This window comes from Bombina bombina, chromosome 6, assembly GCF_027579735.1.
Source record: "Bombina bombina isolate aBomBom1 chromosome 6, aBomBom1.pri, whole genome shotgun sequence".
NCBI classification, from domain to species: Eukaryota; Metazoa; Chordata; class Amphibia; order Anura; family Bombinatoridae; genus Bombina; species Bombina bombina.
This window is the reverse complement of record NC_069504.1, coordinates 345,527,893-345,545,817: the sequence shown is the minus strand read 5'-3', so window position 1 is coordinate 345,545,817 and position 17,925 is coordinate 345,527,893. Positions and strand designations below refer to the sequence as shown.

The 17,925-nt window shown below is 39.3% G+C and overlaps 1 protein-coding gene across 1 annotated transcript in view; it reads left to right on the top strand.

Annotated features, from left to right (window-relative positions):
* Positions 1–17,925, top strand: part of UTP20 (UTP20 small subunit processome component) — a 350,150-nt gene that overhangs the window by 180,861 nt on the left and 151,364 nt on the right. The window contains exons 41-42 of the mRNA XM_053716993.1: positions 1,478–1,749; positions 2,010–2,149. Coding sequence (XP_053572968.1) covers positions 1,478–1,749; positions 2,010–2,149 — 412 coding nt within the window. The remainder of the gene's footprint in view (positions 1–1,477; positions 1,750–2,009; positions 2,150–17,925) is intronic.

Genomic DNA, 17,925 nt, shown 5'->3' with positions numbered 1-17,925 from the left:
CTTACAAAAGTCACTGGCAAAAGCTAACATCCCTGTTAGCAAATCTACAATACGTAAAACACTAAAAAAAGAATGGATTTCATGTCCAAACAAAACATTGCTGCACGTTTACAGTTTGCACAAGAGCACCTGGATGTTCCACAGCAGTACTGGCAAAATATTCTGTGGACAGATGAAACCAAAGTTGAGTTGTTTGGAAGAAACACACAACACTGTGTGTCAAAAAAGAGGCACAGCACACCAACATCAAAACCTCATCCCAACTGTGAAGTATGGTGGTGGGGGCATCATGGTTTGGGGCTGCTTTGCTGCATCAGGGCCTGGACGGATTGCTATCATCGAAGGAAAAATGAATTCCCAAGTTTATCAAGACATTTTGCAGGAGAACTTAAGACTATCTGTCTACCAGCTGAAGCTCAACAGAAGATGGGTGTTGCAACAGGACAATGACCCAAAGCATAGAAGTAAATCAACAACAGAATGGCTTAAACTGAAGAAAATATGCCTTCTGAAGTGGCCCAGTCAGAGTCCTGACCTCAACTCGATTGAGATGCTGTGGCATGACCTCAAGAAAGCGATTCACACCAGACATCTCAAGTATATTGCTAAACTGAAACAGTTCTGTAAAGAGGAATGGTCGAGAATTGCTCCTGACCCTTGTGCACGTCTGATCTGCAACTACAGGAAACGTTTGGTTGAAGTTATTGCTGCCAAAGGAGGTTTAACCAGTTATTAAATCCAAGGGTTCACATACTTTTTCCACCTGCACTGTGAATGTTTACATGGTGTGTTCAATAAAAACATGGCAACATTTCATTCTTTGTGTGTTATTAGTTTAAGCAGACTGTGATTGTCTATTGTTGCGACTTAGATGATGATCAGATCACATTTTATGACCAATTTGTGCAGAAATCCATATCATTCCAAAGGGTTCACATACTTTTTCTTGCAACTGTAGAAAGCCTTTCCAGAAGAGTTGAAGCAAGTTATTGCTTTAAATGGGGGGGGTGCGCTCCATATTAATGCCCATGGTTTTAGAATGTGATGTCCAACAGCTACATATATGTGAGATGGTCAGATGTCTACATACTTTTAGCCATATAGTTTGTAAAGCGCTGCATTTTAAAAGATCTACTTTTAAAAGCATTTGAAACTTTCATGCTAGCAATATTTGCAGGATCTTATGGTTTCTGAGCACTCACATCCCTTTAAAAAAACCTCTTTATCATATCTCCTATGCTTTGGTCAATAAAAAATATAAATGAGCTTCTGTACTGATCTAAGCAATCACTGTGCTACATGAAGAACTTTCAGGGAATCGGCACCATATTTTAATATGATACACATATCGCAGAGAAAAGGTAACAATTTCATAGATAATTAGAGAGGAAGCATTTTTTTTATCTATTCTTTATTTAACTTTTATTTGTATTAATATTTTTAGTTATAATTTGGGTAATCTTTATACTTATTGCAGAAAAAATGGATACTGAGCATATGGTGGAGGATGAAGAACCAATGGAGTTAGGAGCTGAGGAGGAAGAGCAAAAGACCGGAGAAGAAAGTGCTCCTCTTGATAATGCTACAGATGAGATTAAATCTGGAGGGATGGAAAATGGCAAAAGAAAGAACATATCAGTGACTTCCCTTCCAAGAAACAAAGAAGAGTTAGAAAGTCTGATCAAACATATTCAAGAGACCGTCACCAGTAACCTCATCCCAAAGCTGCAGAAATGTCTGGATGCAAAGGTTACTCCCCCTTAATTTTTGTTCTGTATCTTCTAAGCAATAATAAAGAACCAATTTGTTCACGTACTCATTTTCTACATAAGTAAAAAAGAGATATTTTAGCAATGTATTTAAACAATGTATTTTTTTTAAAGAAATGTAGTAAACTTTGTAGGATGAAGCTCTGCATTACAGTGACCCTATAAATAAACTTGTAATAAACATTTTGAAACATCTGCAGAACTGAAATCATGTCTGCATCTCATTCTTCCTTTTTGCAGGTGAAAAGTGATGAAGAGCATAAATTGGTGAAATCCAAGGTGGTCAACGAAGAGGAAGTTGTTAGAGTTCCTCTGGCATTTGCTTTGGTAAAGTTAATGCAGACATTGCCGCCCGACATTATGGAGGCCAATCTACCAAGGTATGATTTATTTTTAGTAAACTAAATATCCTACTCGGTATACTCAGTATTCTCTTCCTAACTGAAATAGAATGCAGAGAATATTTTTTTCTTTGGGAGTTTTATGTTGTGTACTTTTAAAGGGACACTGAACCCACACTTTTTTCTTCAGATAGATTCAGATAGAGCAGTGATTTTTAACCTTTTTTTTGCCGTGGCACACTTTTTTACATTAAAAAATCCTGTGGCACATCACCATCCCAAAATTTTAAAAAAATCACACATTGTAGCCTAATACAGCATATATATATATACACATACACACATATACTGTATGTATTGTGCTGTTATGCCATGCCTCCTACAAACTACCCCTGCACTGGGAGTAAAAAACAAGCAAAGTTTAAAAAATATGTCACACTGTTGTCAGTCTGCCGTGGCACACCTGAGGATCTCTCACGGCACACTAGCGTGCCACGGCACACTGGTTGAAAAACACTGAGATAGAGCATGCAACTTTAAGCAACTTTCTAAATTTCTCCTAATATCACATTTTCTTTGTACTCTTGGTATCTTTAGTTGAAAAACCAGGAATGTAAACTTAGAAGCCGGCTCATTTTTGGTTTAGCACCCAGGATAGCACTTGCTGATTGGTGGCTACATTTAGCCACCAATCAGCAAGTGCTAGCCGGTTGCTGAACTAAAGATGGGCCGGCTCCTAAGCTTACATTCCTGCCTTTTCAAATAAACATACCAAGAGAATAAAGTAAAATTTATATTAGGAGTAAATTAGAAAGTTGCTTAAAATTGCATGCTCTATCTGAATCGTGAAAGAAAAAAATTGGGTTCAGTATCCCTTTAAGGGACAGTAAACACTTTGTCATTACTAGACTTCCCGGCAGTTTTGCTTTAAATTGTCATAATAGGTTAGTGAAAAAATGTTTTGAATGCTTGAACACCTAGTTTGCTGCAGTTGTATTTCAATAGCCAAGCTCCCCCCACCACTAGCCTTATTTGGAGAAGCCATTAGTTACGTTAGTAAACAGAACTAGCCACTGCAATTTTCTTAAGCAAAATGTTCGTAATTCTGCAGTTCCTTATCTTCCTTATATTATCTTTGCTGAAGCCAAATAGGGAGATATATACAACAAGGTTAAGTATCAGAAGTCTGCAGTGTGCACTTTAAATTGTCTAAGTATGTTGCACAGTTTTTTACTACGCATAATTTAACATTTTCTGTTACGGTTACAATGTGTTTACTGTTTAACCAGTACAAAATGCCCTCATATTTAAACTTTATTGATAAATTAATTGGCATGAAGTAAGCAGTAGTAAAATATGTAGAGCCAATTATTAATCTGTTGTGGAAAGAGAGATTGTAAATGAAAATATTTTCTTTCATGTAAGTGGCAAGAGTCCATGAGCTAGTGATGTATGGGATATACATTCCTACCAGAAGGGGGCAAAGTTTCCCAAACCTCAAAAAGCCTATAAATACACCTCCCACCTCAGTTTTACAAACTTTGCCTCCTTGGGGAGGTGGTGAAGCATGATGTGCTTGATTTCTTCTGTGAAAGGCGCTTCTAAACATTTTGAAGCCCAATTCCTCTCTATGTACAGTGTTTGTCTGAGGGATGTGAAGGGAGTATTGCCTGATGACGCTATGTTTTCACCTATGGGAAATCTATTCTAAGGCTCTCTGTAAAACGGTCAAAGGGATTCATCTGCTGCCTCCCTTTACAGATTGACATTATACTCCTCTACCATTACCTCTGCTGATATGTTTCAGTACTGGTTTGGCTGTCTGCTATATGTGGATGGGTGTCTTATAGTAAGTATATACTTTTATTATATAAGACACTCTCAGCTATGGATTGGGCACTTTTTAAGTAAACTTGTTATATATTGTTTGTATACATGCCTTGAGTCAGTAATTCAGTGCTCTTTTTTATTGACTTTATTTGTGGCTAAATATTTGTTGAGGTTGGTAGAGTCTGTGAAACATGCAGGTTTTTTTTTTTTTTTGGAGCTAGTAATTTATTTATAGATTAGGATGCTAAGTATTATGTTAGCCTCATGGAATGTTGATAATCACATTTCTTTTTAAAGATACGATGAGTCCACGGATTTCATCCTTACTTGTGGGATTACGCCTCCTGGTCAGCAGGAGGAGGCAAAGAGCACCACAGCAGAGCTGTATATATATATAGCTCCTCCCTTCTCTCCCACTCCAGTCATTCTCTTTGCCTGTGTTAGTGATAGGAAGAGGTAAAGTGAGGTGTTAGTTATAGATTCTTCAATCAAGAGTTTATTATTTTTAAAGTAGTGCCTAAGTGTGCTGCTTTGTTCTGGGGTGTAGCCTAGTCCAGATCAGTCTCTACAGTAGAGCATTTGGTGGCTTTAGAGCAATGGGAACTTGTGGGACATAATTCTCACTGCGCCTCCAATACTGTTGCTGCCCTATCCGGGGAAAAAATCTTCTGAGGGTTTTTACTCCATGTTTTTTCTTATGATCCTCCATGGTCCATGTGAGCAGTAGGACTTCACACACCTGGGAGCTGCCTTTACTGTCGGCAGATTGTGAGGTAAGTGCCATTTTTTATTTCTGGGTTGAAAGAAAGAAGACCTCAGATGGAAGTTGTCTGCTTGCACTATATATGGGCAGCCCTTCGTGTAAAAAATGGGCTCTTTATTCAGGTATGTCTTCTCCCCTTAGATTGGGAGACTATACTAGACAGCACATGTATTTCTTCTGTTAAGTGTGATCAGTCCACGGGTCATCATTACTTCTGGGATATTACTCCTCCCCAACAGGAAGTGCAAGAGGATTCACCCAGCAGAGCTGCATATAGCTCCTCCCCTCTACGTCACTCCCAGTCATTCTCTTGCACCCAACGACTAGATAGGATGTGTGAGAGGACTATGGTGATTTTATTTAGTTTTATTTCTTCAATCAAAAGTTTGTTATTTTTTAATAGCACCGGAGTGTGTTATTCCTTCTCTGGTAGAATTTGAAGAAGAATCTACCAGAGTTTTTACTATGATTTTAGCCGGAGTAGTTAAGATCATATTGCTGTTTCTCGGCCATCTGAGGAGAGGTAAACTTCAGATCAGGGGACAGCGGGCAGATTAATCTGCAAAGAGGTATGTAGCAGCTTTTATTTTCTGACAATGGAATTGATGAGAAAATCCTGCCATACCGATATAATATCATGTATGTATATTTTACATTTGAGTATTCTGGGGAATGGTACTTCACTGGAATTACACTGTGTATATAAGACTTTAGCCTATTTGCAAGCAACAGGCTTTTTAATAACTCTTAATTTATGTTAAACGTTTTTGCTAGAATGTAAAATCGTTTTCATTTTCTGAGGTACTGGGTGAATAAAATGTTTGGGCACTATTTTTCCACTTGGCAGTTGCTTGATCTAATTCTGGCAGTTTACTGATCTCTCTCACTGTTGTGTGTGAGGGGGAGGGGCCTTTTTTGGCGCTTTTGCTACGCATCAAAAATTTCAGTCAGAAGCTCATTGTTTTTCCTGAATGTTCCGGTTCATCTCTACAGAACTCAGGGGTCTTCAAAACTTGTTTGAGGGAAGTAATCTTAACAACAGAGCTGTGAGATTGTAGTTGACTGTGATAAAAAACGTTTATTCTTTAACTTTTTTTTTTTTTTTTTTTTTTTTTCTGCCATCAGGGTTAGTTATTCTGTGCTAATGGGAACAAGCCTTTGCTAAAATTGTGTTTTGTTTTACAAAGATTGATGCTGTAACCTTTTCAGTTTATTGATTTCAACTGTCATATATCTTTCTGTGCTTCTTAGGCACAGTACGTTTTTCATTGTATTTTACTTGAATAATATTTCCAAGTTGCAAGTTTAGTTGCTAGTGTGTTAAACATGTCTGATTCAGAGGAAGAGACCTGTACTATTTGTGCTAATGCCAAAGTGGAGCCCAATAGAAATTTATGTACTAACTGTATTGATGCTACTTTAAATAAAAGTCAATCTGTACAAATTGAACAAATTTCACCAAACAACGAGGGGAGAGTTATGCCGACTAACTCGCCTCACGTACATCTGGGCGGCCATTACAAATAACATTACAAGATATGGCTACTGTTATGACTGAGGTTTTGGCTAAATTACCAGAGCTAAGAGGCAAGCGTGATCACTCTGGGGTGAGAACAGAGTGCGCTGATAATGCTAGGGCCATGTCAGATACTGTGTCACAACTTGCAGAACATGAGGACAGAGAGCTTCATTCTGCGGCTGACGGTTCTGATCCAAAACAGATTGGATTCAGATATTTCAAATTTTAAATTTAAGCTGGAAAACCTCCGTGTATTACTAGGGGAGGTGTTAGCGGCTCTGAATGATTGTAACACAGTTGCAATACCAGAGAAAATGTGTAGGTTGGATAAATATTTTGCTGTACCAACAAGTACTGACGTTTTTCCTATACCTAAGAGACTAACTGAAATTATTACTAAGGAGTGGGATAGACCCGGTGTGCCGTTCTCACCCCCTCCGATATTTAGAAAGATGTTTCCAATAGACACCACCACACGGGACTTATGGCAAACGGTCCCTAAGGTGGAGGGAGCAGTTTCTACTTTAGCTAAGCGTACCACTATCCCGGTGGAGGATAGCTGTGCCTTTTCAGATCCAATGGATAAAAAGTTAGAGGGTTACCTTAAGAAAATGTTTGTTCAACAAGGTTTTATATTGCAACCCCTTGCATGCATTGCGCCGGTCACGGCTGCAGCAGCATTCTCGATTGAGTCTCTGGAAGAGAACATTAGTTCAGCTACTCTGGACGACATTACGGACAGGCTTAGAATCCTTAAGCTAGCTAATTCTTTCATTTCGGAAGCCGTAGTACATTTAACTAAACTTACGGCTAAGAATTCCGGATTCGCCATTCAGGCGCGCAGAGCACTGTGGCTAAAATCCTGGTCAGCTGATGTAACTTCTAAGTCCAAATTACTTAATATACCTTTCAAAGGGCAGACCTTATTTGGGCCCGGTTTGAAAGAAATTATTGCTGACATTACAGGAGGGAAAGGCCACGCCCTGCCTCAAGACAGAGCCAAACCTAAGGCTAGACAGTCTAATTTTCGTTCCTTTCGGAATTTCAAAGCAGGGGCAACATCAACTTCCACTGCTCCAAAACAAGAAGGATCTGTTGCTCGCTACAGACAAGGCTGGAGACCTAACCAGTCTTGGAACAAGGGCAAGCAGGCCAGGAAACCTGCTGCTGCCCCTAAAACAGCATGAATTGAGGGCCCCCGATCCGGGATCGGATCTAGTGGGGGGCAGACTTTCTCTCTTCGCCCAGGCTTGGGCAAGAGATGTCCAGGACCCCTGGGCGCTAGAGATAATATCTCAGGGATACCTTCTGGACTTCAAATACTCTCCTCCAAGAGAGAGATTTCATCTGTCAAGGTTGTCAACAAACCAAACAAAGAAAGAGGCGTTTCTACGCTGCGTACAAGAACTTTTGTTAATGGGAGTAATCCATCCAGTTCCACGGTCGGAACAGGGACAAGGGTTTTACTCAAATCTGTTTGTGGTTCCCAAAAAAGAGGGAACTTTCAGGCCAATCTTGGATTTAAAGATCCTAAACAAATTCCTAAGAGTTCCATCGTTCAAAATGGAGACTATTCGGACAATTTTACCCATGATCCAAAAGGGTCAGTACATGACCACAGTGGATTTAAAGGATGCTTACCTTCACATACCGATTCACAAAGATCATTACCGGTACCTAAGGTTTGCCTTCCTAGACAGGCATTACCAGTTTGTAGCTCTTCCATTCGGATTGGCTACAGCTCCAAGAATCTTCACAAAGGTTCTGGGTGCTCTTCTGGCGGTACTAAGACCGCGGGGAATCTCGGTAGCTCCGTACCTAGACGACATTCTGATACAAGCTTCAAGCTTTCAAACTGCCAAGTCTCATACAGAGTTAGTACTGGCTTTTCTAAGGTCACATGGATGGAAGGTGAACGAAAAGAAAAGTTCACTCGTTCCACTCACAAGAGTTCCCTTCCTGGGGACTCTTATAGATTCTGTAGAAATGAAGATTTACCTGACAGAGGACAGGTTAACAAGACTTCAAAGTGCTTGCCGCATCCTTCATTCCATTCAACACCCGTCAGTGGCTCAATGCATGGAGGTAATAGGCTTAATGGTAGCGGCAATGGACATAGTACCCTTTGCACGCTTACACCTCAGACCACTGCAACTGTGCATGCTAAGTCAGTGGAATGGGGATTACTCAGACTTGTCCCCTTCTCTGAATCTGGATCAAGAGACCAGAAATTCTCTTCTATGGTGGCTTTCTCGGCCACATCTGTCCAGGGGGATGCCATTCAGCAGACCAGACTGGACAATTGTAACAACAGACACCAGCCTTCTAGGTTGGGGTGCCGTCTGGAATTCTCTGAAGGCTCAGGGACAATGGAGTCAGGAGGAGAGTCTCCTGCCAATAAACATTCTGGAATTGAGAGCAGTTCTCAATGCCCTCCTAGCTTGGCCCCAGTTGACAACTCGGGGGTTCATCAGGTTTCAGTCGGACAACATCACGACTGTAGCTTACATCAACCATCAGGGAGGGACAAGAAGCTCCCTAGCAATGATGGAAGTATCAAAGATAATTCGCTGGGCAGAGTTTCACTCTTGCCACCTGTCAGCAATCCACATCTCGGGAGTGGAGAACTGGGAGGCGGATTTCTTAAGTCGTCAGACTTTTCATCCGGGGGAGTGGGAACTTCATCCGGAGGTCTTTGCCCAAATACTTCGACGTTGGGGCAAACCAGAGATAGATCTCATGGCGTCTCGACAGAACGCCAAGCTTCCTCGTTATGGGTCCAGGTCCAGGGATCCAGGAGCAGTCCTGATAGATGCCCTGACAGCACCTTCCCGATGCTTCCTCGATTGATTGCCAGAATCAAACAGGAGAGAGCATCAGTGATTCTAATAGCACCTGCATGGCCACGCAGGACTTGGTATGCAGACCTGGTGGACATGTCATTCTGTCCACCTTGGTCTCTACCTCTGAAACAGGACCTTCTGATACAGGGTCCTTTCAAACATCAAAATCTAACTTCTCTGAAGCTGACTGCTTGGAAATTGAACGCTTGATTTTATCAAGACGTGGGTTTTCTGAGTCAGTTATTGATACCTTAATACAGGCTAGGAAGCCTGTTACCAGAAGAATTTACCATAAGATATGGCGTAAATACCTATATTGGTGTGAATCCAAAGGTTACTCTTGGAGTAAGGTTAGGATTCCTAGGATATTGTCTTTTCTACAAGAAGGTTTAGAAAAGGGTTTATCTGCTAGTTCATTAAAGGGACAGATCTCAGCTCTGTCCATTCTGTTACACAAACGTCTGTCAGAAGTTCCAGACGTTTAGGCTTTTTGTCAGGCTTTGGCCAGGATTAAGCCTGTGTTTAAAACCGTTGCTCCACCATGGAGTTTAAACCTTGTTCTTAATGTTTTACAGGGCGTTCCGTTTGAACCCCTTCATTCCATTGATATAAAGTTGTTATCTTGGAAAGTTCTATTTTTAATGGCTATTTCCTCGGCTCGAAGAGTCTCTGAGTTATCAGCCTTACATTGTGATTCTCCTTATTTGATTTTTCATTCGGATAAGGTAGTTCTGCGTACTAAACCTGGGTTTTTACCTAAGGTAGTCACTAACAGGAATATCAATCAAGAGATTGTTGTTCCTTCTTTGTGCCCAAATCCTTCTTCGAAGAAGGAACGTCTACTGCACAATCTGGACGTAGTTCGTGCCCTAAAATTTTACTTACAGGCAACTAAGGAATTTCGACAAACGTCTTCTCTGTTTGTCGTTTACTCTGGTCGGAGGAGAGGTCAAAAGGCTTCTGCTACCTCTCTTTCTTTTTGGCTTCGTAGCATAATTCGTTTAGCTTATGAGACTGCTGGACAGCAGCCTCCTGAAAGAATTACAGCTCATTCTACTAGAGCTGTGGCTTCCACTTGGGCCTTCAAGAATGAGGCCTCTGTTGAACAGATTTGCAAGGCTGCAACTTGGTCTTCGCTTCATACTTTTTCCAAATTTTACAAATTTGACACTTTTGCTTCCTCGGAGGCTGTTTTTGGGAGAAAGGTTCTTCAGGCAGAGGTTCCTTCTGTATAAAGAGCCTGCCTATCCCTCCCGTCATCCGTGTACTTTTGCTTTGGTATTGGTATCCCACAAGTAATGATGACCCGTGGACTGATCACACTTAACAGAAGAAAACATAATTTATGCTTACCTGATAAATTCCTTTCTTCTGTAGTGTGATCAGTCCACGGCCCGCCCTGTTTTTTAAGGCAGGTAAATATTTTTTAAGTTATACTCCAGTCACCACTACACCCTTGACTTCTCCTTTCTCGTTGGTCCTTGGTCGAATGACTGGGAGTGACGTAGAGGGGAGGAGCTATATGCAGCTCTGCTGGGTGAATCCTCTTGCACTTCCTGTTGGGGAGGAGTAATATCCCAGAAGTAATGATGACCCGTGGACTGATCACACTACAGAAGAAAGGAATTTATCAGGTAAGCATAAATTATGTTTTTACTTCACAGACGCTCTTGCCTGCTAGTACAAACATGCCGACGGGGGTTTATATGTTTGACATGGCTCCTCATACTAGGCTATGTATTTATTATGTGTAGCGTCTCATAACTGGTTAAACGAGGACAGCATGATGCAAGGGGGACTCGTAAGCGTTACAAGCTTGTACTGGGATTCCATCTCCCGACAGTTATATTAACAATGGTAGCCGACCGGAAGATTTTTTTATTCTGACAGTGCTCCCTGACCCTGTAAGAGTTTTTACTACATTTCATATCGCCCTCTTGGAAAGTATCTAGGCGAGTAAATGTAACAGTAATGTTGGGCAATTGTGTTTTTCACCCGTTCTGACATTTGTAAAAGATATGGCTGACCCGGGGACGTTTGTTAGATTTCCCGACTTATAAAGTTGCCGCCCACGATGGGCGGTCCTTAGAGAGACGGCTCCTTTCATTTTGCGCCTTTTTTCCCCTTCGCTGCTGGGGAGTTGTGAATTTTCACTGCGTGGCGCTCTTGGGCGAGTGTGTGCAGTGAATGCTTAGGCAGTTTCTCCTAATTAATAAAGTGAAATGTGGGAATGACGTTTTTAGGTCGCATCAAGTGCACGCATACAAAACGATTATCCTGCTGTCCAGCCTGGGATTTATGTCATGTTGTGTAGGAAAAATGACGTTCTCAGTGTCTAGTTTATATGGCTGATAGTTTACTTCAGCAATTTATCTGTGATATCCGTGGTTGCTTGGGATAGGAGGCTGTAAAAGCTCAATAATGAAAATGTTATTTTGGCTTTTCAAGAACCAGTACTGTTTATGGGTTTATTTTTTATTAATTCTCCTTCTAAAGCTCTTGTAATGGCCACTGTTGTGTCCAGATTATTTTTATGAACCTCAAGCTGTGCTCTGCGGTTCCTTTCATAACCATTGCTTCTTTGAGGATGCATAGTGATGTCTATTTTCACTCAAAGTATATTCTTATGGATTGTTCTGCAAAACAGAAATAAGATGTTCTTTTAAAATTTAAAGACACAGTAACGTTATTTTTGTGTAAATTTTGTTAAAGGTCTTGCGGCTGTTTATTTGTTAAATTCATCCTTTGTGACGTAGGATGGTAAACAAACACACAGAATTGGGTTACTTAAAGATTTAAAGGGACAGTAACGTTTTGTTCTGTGTTCATTATAATACATGAATGTCAGCTGCTTATTGTTAATTCATCCCTTGTGACTGTGGATGAAACAAACGCTCACTTTTTCCAAATTTTACAACTTTGATACCTTTGCTGAGGCAGTGGTTTTTGGAAGGAAAGTGCTTCAAGCAGTGGTGCCTTCCGTTTAGGTTCCCTGTCTTGTCCCTCCCTTTTCATCCGTGTCCTATAGCTTTGGTATTGTATCCCACAAGTAAGGATGAAATCCGTGGACTCATCGTATCTTTAAAAAGAAAAGGAAATTTATGCTTACCTGATAAATTTGTTTCTTTTTAGATACGATGAGTCCACGGCCCACCCTGTTTTTTGAGACAGGTCTTATTTTTGTTAAACTTCAGTCACCTCTGCACCTGGCTTTTCCTTTCTCTTCCTAACTTCGGTCGAATGACTGGAGTGGGAGGGAAGGGAGGAGCTATATATACAGCTCTGCTGTGGTGCTCTTTGCCTCCTCCTGCTGACCAGGAGGCGTAATCCCACAAGTAAGGATGAAATCCGTGGACTAATCGTATCTAAAAAGAAACAAATTTATCAGGTAAGCATAAATTTCCTTTTTATGCAGCTATAATAGAAGTATCCCTTAGGCTTTATTTTGGTTCATTTTGGGGGTTTTTGTATATACAATCAAAATTCTTACCTGCTTTTTAGAGTGATAGGTGTATTAGTAATCCTCTTCAGCTTTGCATGTCGCGCATGTGATGATGCTATTTATGTCATATGGTGACGTGTCATCATTGTGTGCCCTTTTTTTGGTGCCAAAAAATTCCCACCAAAAATTTTAATTTTCCTGCCAAAATTGCAGTTATAAGCTCCGCCCCCAGCTCATTTAGTGTTGTCTGTAAACACTTTCATGCAGCCTTTTATAAATCGGTTTTCTTTTTTTATCATTTTTTTCCCTCTCCCATTCTTTCAAGCCTGTTTATCTATCTATCTATCTATCTATCTATCTATATATATATATATATATATATATCTTATATATAGGAGCATAGATATAAATTTGCAGAATTAACTTATTTTTATTTTTTTCTAATTTTGGTTTTTTTGCAATTACGTCTCAAACTGAACCTGCCTCTGATGTTACCATAGGATTTGAGCTGCCTAAACAGGTATTTTACAAATCTAAGTATGCATGTTGTAATTAAGCTGATCTAAATTATTCAGCTCTTTTGTGGCTCTTGTTTAACAAATTGTTAAATATATCTATGGGTACAAATACACACACTGTTATTTTATCTCAGTCTAAATGTACATAGCATTACTGCAGAAATGTAAGATTTTATTGCTACAGCTATAGAGAAGGCAATGACTGCTATTTGCCTTCTGACCTTCAGTATACTGACGTATCCTCTACTGATGGGGTCTCCTCTGATTTAGAGGATGCAACGTCAGAGACTGATATAGACAAATCTTCTTTTTTTTATTTAAGTTAGAATATATTTGTTTTCTCTTAAAGGAAGTTTTGTTTACTTTGGGTATTGAGGAGTCTAAATCTCCTGATGATAAAGCTAATTCTGTATTTAAGACTACTGTTATTACTCCTAAAGTATTTCCTGTTCCTGACGCGATCTCTAATGTGATTGCTAAAGAATGGTCTAAGCCTGGTACCCATTTTAACCCTATTCTAGGTTTTAGACATTGTATCCTTTACCCATTGTATCCTTTAGATAGGAAGCTTGAATCTTATCCAAGAAGGGCATATTTACATTCTGTCTATATTCTTAGATCTGTTATATCTATGGCTGATGTTGCTGCTGCTTCTACTTTTTGGTTGGACAATTTAGCACAGCAGTTGTGTTCAGATTCTGAATTATCTAACATTATTGTTTTACTTCAACATGCAAATCATTTTATGTGTGATGCTATATTTGATGTTAGGAATATCAATGTCAAATCCATGTCTTTAGCCATTCTAACTGGAAGAGCTTTATGGCTTAAATCTTAGAATGCTGACATGGTGTATACAACTAGATTATCGTCTCTCTCTTTTCAAGGTAATCTTTTTGGTTCACAATTGGATTCTATTATCTCCACTGTTATTGGGGCTAATGGAGTTTTTTCTGTCCCAAGACAAGGAATCTAAAGGTAAATTTAAAGCTCCCAATCGTTTTCATTAGAATAGAGAACAGAAACCACTCCTTCCCCTAAGACGTTTGGCTCTAATTGGAGACCATCTCCGAATTGGAATAAATCCAAGCCTTATAAGAAATCAAATCATGCACCTAAACCTATATGAAGGTGTGGCCCTCAAGCCAGTTCTCTGATAGTGGCAGACTAAAGCTATTTCAAAGAGTTTGGACAGACTCTTTCCAAAATCAGTGGATTCAGAATATAATGTCTTAGGGTTGTCGAATAGGATTCAAAATAAGACTTCCTTTGGGAAGATTCTTTCTTACCCATGTAACTAAAAACCCAGTAAAAGTTTTTCTGAAATGTTTCATATCTAGAACTTTCAGGGGTAATTTTTTTCAGTTCCACAGCAGGAACAAGGATTAGGGTTTTTATTTAAATCTATTCAGTGTACCTATGAAGGAAAATTCTTTCAGACCTATTTTGGATCTGAAAACTTTAAATGGTTTTGTAAGAGTCCCAACTTTCAAGATGGTGACTATAAGGACTATTCTGCCTTTTGTTCAGCAATGTCACTTCATGTCCACAATAGACTTACAGGACGCTTACCTTCACAAATCCGATTCATCCAGATCACTATCATTTTCTTAGATTCTCTTTTCTAAACAAGCATTACCAATTTGTAGCTCTTCCATTTGGCCTTGCAACAGCACCAGGAATATTCTTAATAAATTTAGGTGCCTTTCTATCTGTAATCAGAGAGCAGTGTATTGCCGCGTTTCCTTATTTGGACGATATCTTGGTACTAGCTCATCAGATTTCCAGATAGATTCAGTGTTCCAGATAGATTCAGTGTTCATGTCTCTATCCCTAACAGAAAAGAGATGTTTGAGATTGGTTTCAGCTTGTCTAAACCTTCAATCTCTTATCATTCGCTTCAGTGGCTATGTGCACGAAAGATTTAGGTCTCATGTTTGCAGCATTGGACGCGGTCCTTTTTGCTTGTTTTCATATGAGACCTCTACAGTTTTGCATGTGGCACCAATAGTGCAGGGATTATACTCCGATACCACTACTGATATACTTAAATCCCAACTCTATTCTGTCTGACTCAGTGGTTATACTATCACCTTATTGTTTAAGGGGCCTCCTTTGTTTGTCCTACCTGGACTGTGATCACAACAGATGCAAGTCTCTCAGGTTGGGAAGCTGTTTGGGGGTCTCTGACAGCACAAAGAGTTTGTAATCCTCAAGAGGCGAGGTTACCAATCTATATCTTAGAACTCTGTGCTATTTTCAGAGCTCTTCAGGCTTGGCCTCTATTAAAGAGAGAATCATTTTTTTGGTTTCAAACAGACAATGTCACAACAGTATTCTTTTAGAATTCCTAGGATGTCACAGTTTCTTCAGGATGGTTTGGATAAAATACTTTGAAAGGACAAATCTCTACTCTTTCTGTCTTATTTCATAGAAAGATTGCTAGGCTTCCTGATATTCACTGTTTTGTTCAGGCTTTGATTCGTATCAAGCCTGTTATTTAATCAATTTTTCCTCCTTGGAGTCTCAATTTGGTTTTAAAGAATGGTCTAAGCTCCTTCTTTTGAGCCTATGCATTATTTGGATATTAAACTACTTTCTTAGAAAGTTTTATTTCTGACTATCTCTTCTTCTAGAACAGTTTCTGAATTGTCTGCTCTCTCTTGCGAGTCTCCTTATCTGATTTTCTATCACGATAAAGCTGTTTTGCAGACTTCGTTTACATTTTTGCAAAAGGTTGTGAATTTGAACAACATCAATAGGGAAATTATTGTTCCGTCCTTGTGTCCTAAGAATACTCTTGAAAGGTCTTTAGATTATTTGGATGTGGTAAGAGCTTTGAAATATTATATTTAAGCTACCAAAGATTTCAGAAAGACTTCTAGTCTATTTGTTTTTTAATGGTTCCAGAAAAGGTCAGAAAGTCTCTGCCATTTCCTTGGCATCTTGGTTGAAGCTTTTGATTCACAAAGCCTATTTGGAGGTGGGGCAGTTTCTGCCTCAGTGAATTACAGCTCATTCTACTAGATTAGTCGCCACATCTTGGGCTTTCAAGAATGAAGCATTTGCAAAGCAGCAACTTTGGTCTTCTTTTGCATACATTTACTAAATGTTACCATTTTGTTGTTTGCTTCTTTAGAAGCAACCTTTGGTAGAAAGGTTCTTCAGGCAGCTGTCAGTTTGATTCTAGTGCCTATGATTTGAGTTTTTTGGAATTTTTCTAGTGACTCGTGGACTTCCACATCTTGGGTATTATATCCCATACGCCACTAGCTCATGGACTCTTGCCACTTACATGAAAAAAACATGATTTATGTAAGAACTTACCTGATAAATTCATTTCTTTTATGGTGGCAAGAGTCCATGAAACCCACCCTATTTTTTGTGATTATGATTTTTTGTATAAAACACATTATTTTTCCAGTTCCTCTTTTTGTATGCTTTTTACTCCTTTTTTCACCTCACTACTTGGCTATATGTTAAACTGAGGTATGAGTGAGGTGAGGGGTGTATTTATAGGCATTTTGAGGTTTGGGAAACTTTGCACCCTCCTGGTAGGAATGTATATCCCATACGTCACTAGCTCATGGATGCCACTATGAAAGAAATGAATTTTTCAGGTAAGTTCTTACATAAATTATGTTTTAAATACTATAAAATGCTCATTCATTTTGCTAATGGAATTATGGAAATTACAAGTAGACTTCATAATTAACTACCTTTTGCAAGGTCTAAAAGCAGTGTACTTAGTAACTGTAAAATTACACAAAATTGCATGAAAGCATCATATATTGTAGATGCAAACTGTCACCACCAACTTTTTAAACTTTTTTTTTCTTTTTATGATAGTATTTATTAATAAGCAACTTTAAAAAAAAATTGCAGTAACGTTATAATATATATATATATATATATACACAGTTGTGCTCCTAAGTTTACATACCCTGGCAGAATTTATGATTTCTTGGCCATTTTTCAGAGAATATGAATGATAAAACAAAAACTTTTCTTTCACTCATGGTTAGTGTTTGGCTGAAGTCATTTATTATCAATCAACTGTGTTTACTCTTTTTAAATGATAATGACAACATAAACTACCCAAATAACCCTGATCAAAGGTTTACATACCCTGGTGATTTTGGCCTCATAACATGCACACAAGTTGACACAAAGGGGTTTGAATTGCTATTAAAGGTAACCATCCTCACCTGTGATCTGTTTGCTTGTAATTAGTGTGTGTGTATAAAAGGTCAATGAGTTTCTGGACTCCTGACAGACCCTTGCATCTTTTATCCAGTGCTGCACTAACGTTTCTGGATTCTGAGTCATGGGGAAAGCAAAAGAATTGTCAAAGGATCTGCGGGAAAAGGTAGTTGAACTGTATAAAACAGGAAAGGGATATAAAAAGATATCCAAGGAATTGAGAATGCAAATCAGCAGTGTTCAAACTCTAATCAAGAAGTGGAAAATGAGGGGTTCTGTTTGAAAACATACTGCATTCATCTTGCCATCAATTCTGACCAAATTTCCTGTGCCTTTGTAGCTCACACATCCCCAAAACATGAGCGATCCACCTCTGTGTTTCACAGTAGGAATGGTGTACCTTTCATCATAGGCCTTGTTGACTCCTCCAAATGTAGCGTTTATGGTTGTGGCCAAAAAGCTCAATTTTGGTCTCATCACTCCAAATGACTTTGTGCCAGAAGGTTTGAGGCTTGTCTCTGTGCTGTTTGGCGTATTGTAAGCGGGATACTTTGTGTCATTTGCGTAGTAATGTCTTTCTTTTGGCGACTCGACCGTGCAGCCCATCTTTAAGTGCCTCCTTATTGTGCATCTTGAAACAGCCACACCACATGTTTTCAGATAGTCCTGTATTTCAGGACTTTGGGTTTGTCTTTGC